At 42.4% G+C, this 6,923-nt stretch overlaps 1 protein-coding gene across 1 annotated transcript; it reads right to left on the bottom strand.

Annotated features, from left to right (window-relative positions):
- Window positions 1-388: 388 nt before the first annotated feature.
- On the bottom strand, window positions 389-6,389 carry rho (rhomboid). The gene is made up of 4 exons (XM_002046452.4): window positions 5,929-6,389; window positions 2,971-3,522; window positions 1,476-1,893; window positions 389-1,388 (listed from the first exon to the last, which is right to left on the bottom strand). The coding sequence occupies exons 2-4, from the start codon at window positions 3,433-3,435 to the stop codon at window positions 1,066-1,068; spliced, it is 1,206 nt and encodes a 401-aa protein (XP_002046488.1). The 5' UTR covers window positions 3,436-3,522; window positions 5,929-6,389; the 3' UTR covers window positions 389-1,065.
- Between the last annotated feature and the right edge of the window lie 534 nt (window positions 6,390-6,923).

Genomic DNA, 6,923 nt, shown 5'->3' with positions numbered 1-6,923 from the left:
TATGAATATTCGATATATATATATGTATTATAATCGTATTTGTCGGTGAATATGTCAAGTTGTAGTTAACTAGTTGAAAATGGTTTTTCGACAAATTTGTGAATAAAGAAAATGCTCGCATTTTATTGTATTACAATTAATTTGATATATTTTGTTGTTGTTGTTGTTGTTGTTTTTATTATCTTTGGCTTTACGATTTGTTTTAATAAATATTTTTGTGAATTTTGAACGCATTTAGTGGCATTAATTTCATTTTTAATTACTGTTTGCTGCGGTTTTTTTTTTCCTTTTGACTAGTGTGCGACTTAATAATATTTACAAATTGAAACAATTTATTATAGTCTAGTTATGCATAGATTTATAGGTATATATATATGTATATCTAGTATTTTTTTTTTTGGGGCGGGGCTATTTGATTTATTTAAATAAATTAAAATCGTCTATAATATAAACAAAAATTTGTTCGCATCAAATTCATTTAATCGCAAAATCCTATTAATAAGTTAGCACAAATAAATACATAATTTAAACAGAAACAAACAAGAGAAGTAGAAAAAAAAAAACGTAAAATTATAAACATTTGTATAGGAAATCATAGCGAGAGGCGATTTGTTATAGTTTATGCCCCTTTATTTTGTTTTAAGGGGTTGCTTTTAAGGGTGGGGGTAATTATTTTTGTTTTTGTTTTTTTTTTTTACACGCAAAATAAATTCAGTCTTTGGTTCTATCACAACATTTGTTTACACGTTTCGGCCCGTTCTTTGAGTGATTCTTTTTTCTGTTGTTGTTGTTGTTGTTCGGTTCTTTCTGCGTGAAATGTTGGAAATGAAACGCGTCTACGATTAACGGGAACGCAACGGAACGCAATGGAACGGAACGGAACGGAACGAAAAGTTAAGCCGAACGAATTTTCGAATTTAGTTTGTAACTAAAATCAGTTTTTCGATTAAACTTTCTCTCTTAGTTTTTTCTTTCTATTCTTTTTTGTTTTTTGTTTTTTGTCTATGTTTCTCTCCTGCTTTGAATATTTGTTTTTTGTTGTTTCTTGTATATTTGCCTTGTTGCTTAGGACACGCCCAAGTCGTGCAGCAAATGTTGTGTGATCACCTCGCCCTGTTCCTCCATCAGCTGTGCGGTCACCGTGTTGATCAGATTGAACGCAATCGCGAACACGGTGAAGGCACAATAGACGCCCAGCGCCAGCCACCAGATCAGCTGTTCGTATTCGCGATGTCCAAAATTCTTGAGCACGAGAAAGCCAATGGTCAGGCCGGCCAGAGCGCCGGTCAGATGCGCTATATACGAGACCTGGGGGCCCTTGGCAAAGGCGGGCGTGGCAGCGCCATCGAAGTACTGCGTGTAGACGGCATAGCCCAGATCGCAGGAGACTACGGGAGGAAAGAGCAAACGCAAAGCAAGCAATGTCAGTTAGTTGGGCTGTCTTAAGGAGCAGGATTCGGTTTTGTGGTACTCACCAAAAATGATCACAGAGCCGAGTTGCGTGGATGCGGACTTCATGTGCGCATAGTTCAGCGTAATGTTGGCCAAATGTGCGGCCAGGAGGGCGTAGACACCGCCGCTGGCGCCTACTAGGAACACCTCGGAGTCGACAACGCTGGTGCCCAGCGAACCGGCAAAGACGCCAGCCAAATAGATGACACCGATGCGTGCGGTGCCGTGCATCACCTCCAGCGGCACGCCAAAGAACAATTGTATGATGATATTGAAGCCCAAATGGAACCAGTTCGCGTGCAGGAACATATAGCTGAAGAAACGCCAGACTTGCAGGCGGCGATCGGGTCGATAGACCAGCACCGAATCGCTGGGTATGGGCACCGGCTGGCCAAAGTTCTGGGCGGGCATTGTGTAACGGTCGTAGGCGAAGATTGCAATCTGCAAGGCGGAGGGGGGGGGCAAAAAAAAAACAAATAGAAGAGGCATTAGCTAAAGTTTGGAGTTGGAGTTGCAATTCCAATTGGGGTTGCTTCTGATTTATGTATGTGTTGTTGTTGTTGTTGTTGTTGTCGCAACACGCGACGTCGAACTTCTCGTGTCCCAAATAGATGACACACACACACACACAGAAACACAGGCACATATATAACGGCGCGCTGCTTAGTCCTGCCAACTTTATTTTGGCTTACGTTGAAACAGACGCGCGCTCGCTCTGACACACACAGTCTCTCTCTCTCTCTCTCGCTCGCTCGCTCGCACTTATTGTGTCTGTTTCTTCGTTTAGTTTTTATTATGCTCGCCATGTTGTTGTAGCTTGTTTACAATCGATTTTGGGGGCGCCAGGCAGGCAGCCAGAGACGTCGGTGTCGGTGTCTCTGTGTGTGCGCGTGTGTGTGTGTGTAAGAATGCGCAAAAGAAAGCAGCAAATTTTATCGCTTTTAGTTGGAAGTTGAGAATTTGTAAAGTTCCTCAACGAATTTTTATTGCATTTTGCGGTTCTTTGATTCAATAATAATAATAAATTATCAACTACGGCAACAACAACAACAACAACAATTACAACTACTATAAAAGGCTATTATCTATGAGAGGCTGCTGTTTGGTTCACTTCAGTGTAGACAAAGGGAAATGGAACAGTAACAATTGTGAACTAGTAGTTCCAGGTGACGTTGGAACGTTGGAGGCGAAGCAGCAGGCAGAGGACAAACGGAAATGAAACAGTTATTAAAGTTTGGAAGTGCATTGAAATGGAATGGAAAACGGAATGTGTGTGGGAACAAGCGGAAATGAAACAGCTATTAAAATTGAAGGAGTGAATTGAAATGGCATGGAAAATGAAAAATGTGCACAGAACCGTAATGTGGGAACAAGCGGAAATGAAACACTTATGCATTTCTTCACTTGGAGCTGTTCACTCTTTGTCTGAGAAAAAGTTGGCAACATTTGGCAATAAATGAAATGGAGTGGCAACACTTTGCCCTCTCCCTCGCTCTTAACTTATAGCTTATAACTCACCTCAATGACGGAGATCATCAGAATGAACCATGGCCAATGCTTGCGGTGCTCGAACTTGAGCAGCATCAGCTCATCCGTTTCCAACGGCGGCAGGTTGCAGGCTGTGGCTGTGTATGCTGTGTGTTGATTTGTTGTTGTTGTTGTTGCTGTTGTTGCTGTTGTTGCTGCCGTCGCTGCGGCGGCTGCTGTGTCCGCTATTGTTGCATGCTGCAGCTTGTCGCGTTGCATGTAAATGTGCTCGCCCTGGCGGGTGCAGCAGGTGCTGCTCGCCGTGCTGCAGTCCGTGTCATAGGAGGAGCAGGCAAAGGAACTGGAGGCGAAGGTGATTGCAGCACTCGCTGGAATGTCAATGATGGTCGCCGTTGTTGCCGTCGCTGCCGCCGCTTGTGGCGCCTCCAGCTGCTGCTGCTCCTCCTCCAGCTGGAGCTTTGTGTGGCTTTCTGTGCTGTTTGTTGTGGCTTCCATTTTTATTTATGCGCTTCACAAAAGTCTTTTCTTTGCTTATGTTTTTTTTTTCTCTCCACTTCTTCTTCTTTTTGTCTGTAGGCAGCGCTGAAAGAAGCGAGAGCGAAAAAAGTTTATAATTAATTAAGTGTAGCGCACAATAAACAAAAAATCAATTAGGTACATAAATTATTCATAAAACAAGCGTCTTGTAACAGCAATAACAACAAATGGAAAGCGACTGCCAAATACCCTGTAAAAGCGACTTGATATTTGGTTTGGTGAAGCCAAAACTGTAAGCACTGTAACGGCTGTGACTTTCAAACTGTGCTTGTTGCAAGTCGAGTCGAGACGGTTTTATTTTGTGCTGTGTCGCAACTTCATTTTCAAGTTCTCTTCAAACCCATATACCCAGTCTGTCAGTTTGGTTTACAGGGCATGACAACAATTACAAAACTTGAACATTTCTTTCTGCCAGCGAATTGTTTATCGTTCAGAACTTGCGACTTGCATTCCTAGCGGACGTACCAGGCTCCCCCCGCCCACCCATTCCGTTGCTTCCGCTTGCAGCAACCTCCGCCCCGACCCACCCCCCCTCTAATCCAAGTGTCCGCTTGTATGTTTTGTTTGTTTGTATGTAGGTCAGCAGTAACATCTCCGGCCTGAGGCCCATAAAATTTGATGGTCTGCTCTTGGTGCTCGTCTCCGGCCCGGCCCCCCCACCCCCCGTACCGCCTCGTTAAGGGCGGGTTGGCAACTAAAATTAGCCACGTCGGGAAAATAGTTGAAGGCGACGTCACTTCTTTAGCGCGCTACTCTCCTCCTTCAGCCCCCCCTCCCCCCCTCACGCCTACGCTTAGTTGTGTTCTTTTGTGTATTTGTAAGTAAACGGAACTTCACTTGGATTGAGTGTGCGGCAGGCTGGAAGTGTTGGGCGACGTGGTCCTAAACTATTTTTATGTACAGTATAAACTCTGTTAACGACCAGGCATCTGTTTTTAGCCAGCAACTTCTTGTTAATTCAAATATTTTGACTAACTTTAAAGTGCAGAAAATCTTCAAAAAAAAAAAAGATTATTTCTTATATAGCGAGTTTCCACTGTCATGGACTTATGTAATTTTCATTTAATGCACAAAATATGCTGCAGCTTTTTTAAAGCTGGCCCAAAACAAAAACTAAATGGCTTTTAAAGATTGTTGCAACAACAAGGCGAAGGCCGTCAAGCTAATGGCCCAACCAATCAGCTAATAAACGAAATTGTTGTCATTTTTGTCTTGCCTACAAATTATGTTAATCGCATTCGTTTCAATTACCAGCAGCAGCAGCAGCGAAAACCGTAATGACATTTTTGTCGGCTGCACCGCAAGCAACATAGTAATAGAAATCGGAAATCGAATTGTATTTGAAATGAAATGAAATCTTTCTTTCTCTCAATTTGCACGCTCAAATTGACTTAAATTCTGTTGTCTGTTTTTTTTTTTAAGTCGCTTAACAATAGGCAAAAAAATAACAGCTGAAGTTTTGAATTTAACGGTTGCCATTGCACAACACACATACATTAAAAGCAACGCTCACTTCCTCCCACCCACACAGACGCGCACACACATTAACTTTGGCGCGTCTTAAAGTCGCGCTCAGCGCAGCGCTGCGGCTCGCTCGCTCGCTCTCTCATTATTTGGTTGTTATTGTAATTATGCTGTGTGTGTGTGTGTGTGTGTGTGGGAGCGAACCGAAGCTCGCAGCGCACTTCTAACTGTGCATGTTTGTTGTTGTCTTGCTTGGTTGCCTAGCAGCAGGCGGGGGCCGTTAGTTGTTGCTGCTGTTCGTTTGCCTTGTCTTTACGTGTGTGTGTGTGTGTGTGTGTGTGTGTGTGGCATTTCAATATGGCACGAAATCGCAGCCGCTGCTTATTAATTAATTAATTTATTAATTTTTTTTTCTTTATAACATTTACACTTTGCGCAAGCTGCACCAAATAAGCAAACAGCATGAAAATTTGAAATTTTTGTTGCTGCTGTCGCTCGCGTGTTGCACGTTTGCCAATTAACAGCAGCGGCAGCAGCAGCAGCAGCGGCAGACAGTAGACATGTTGCGTATGAAATGAAATTAACTCAAACTCGTCGCTGGTCAAACGCCAATTGCCGCCGCATTGTTTCACATGACCCTTTCGCTAATGCCCTCTTGCTCTCTCGCTCCCTCTCTACTGCTTGCATGTTCAGGCTGCGTGTGTGTGTGTGCTTGCATTTTTTTTGCTACACTTGCACCTTGCCACCCCTAAAAACAACAATAAAAAAAAAACACACGACTTGCAACAACAACTGTTGAGTTGAACAAACTCATTACGCGTTGTTGCACGCGCCCCGCTCTCCCTCCCCACCCCTCCGCTCGTTGCACTTATTTCAGTTTTTTTTTCTCTCACACTTTTTTTTTTTTTTTTGCCTGTCTGTGACAATTTCTATTGCAATTTTTCTCATTAAGGTCAAACTTGCTGCGGTTGGCTGTCTTCCTCTTACCTTTATGTATTTTCTTTTTTGAATTTTTTTTATAATATTATTTTTGGTATCGCCTTCGTTTTGTTTATCCAAAAAGAAAGGGGGGCGCGCTTTTAATCCAATTGCCGCTTCAGTTCGAGTATTTTTGCTGTAGTTTTTCACTTTGTTTTTGCTGCTGCTTGAAAATTTTAAACTTTGTTTTAATGCTCATAAAATTCATTTTGAGCATAGAGCGAAATTTTAGTTGCTATTTTTGTTGGCTTTCTTAAATTTCTTTTGTTTGTTTTGTAGCAACGCGAACTGCACACGCACTTGATATTATTAATATTATTTCTTTTTCGAATTTGTTGTTAATAACGTTCCGCAGCCGTTAACTGAATCCGAATCTCACGCAATTCAATTTATTTTTTTTTTGATTTTAAACTTGTTTCTTATTTCTTTTTCTCACGATGCTCTCGCATTCGCGTCTCGCACGCAACTAAAGCAGCTCCAAGCAAGCGCGCTCTTTAAATAGCTGGCCGCGCAACTTCTCGCATGCGTTGGGGGTGGGTTGCCATCGAGCAGGCAGGTGAGGCGAGAGAGTGTCACAACATGTTGTGCCAAGCCGGTTGCAACCAAGTTGTCGCTGCATTTGCTTGCATTCGTGAGTGTTCTACTCAAGAATAACTAAAATTGGTTTGCTTAAATGAAAGTAGTTTTAAAATTTGTTTAAACAATTTAAGCAATTTCTTTTAACAAGCTAACGGGGCTGAGATAGAGAGCATTCGCTTGGCTGCATTGCATCCAACCAGCCTCGAACATGTTGCATGTTGTGTTTTCGTTTTGTGGTTCGAGAGCGTAAGCGTATAAGAGTAGCATTCTTGCAGGTCTGCAACATGCTGCATGTCCAGCAAATCCGGTCTTTTAAACTTGAATCTCATTCGGTATTCAAACTTCTTGGGCGCATTCCATTGATACCATTCATGCCTTGCAAAGAGAAAAAGCACAGCTATATTTGTGCATTTGACTAGCCAATT

Source organism: Drosophila virilis, chromosome 3 (assembly GCF_030788295.1).
Source record: "Drosophila virilis strain 15010-1051.87 chromosome 3, Dvir_AGI_RSII-ME, whole genome shotgun sequence".
Taxonomy (NCBI): domain Eukaryota; kingdom Metazoa; phylum Arthropoda; class Insecta; order Diptera; family Drosophilidae; genus Drosophila; species Drosophila virilis.
Note: the sequence above shows the minus strand (reverse complement) of the source record. Positions and strands in the feature narration are given on the sequence as shown.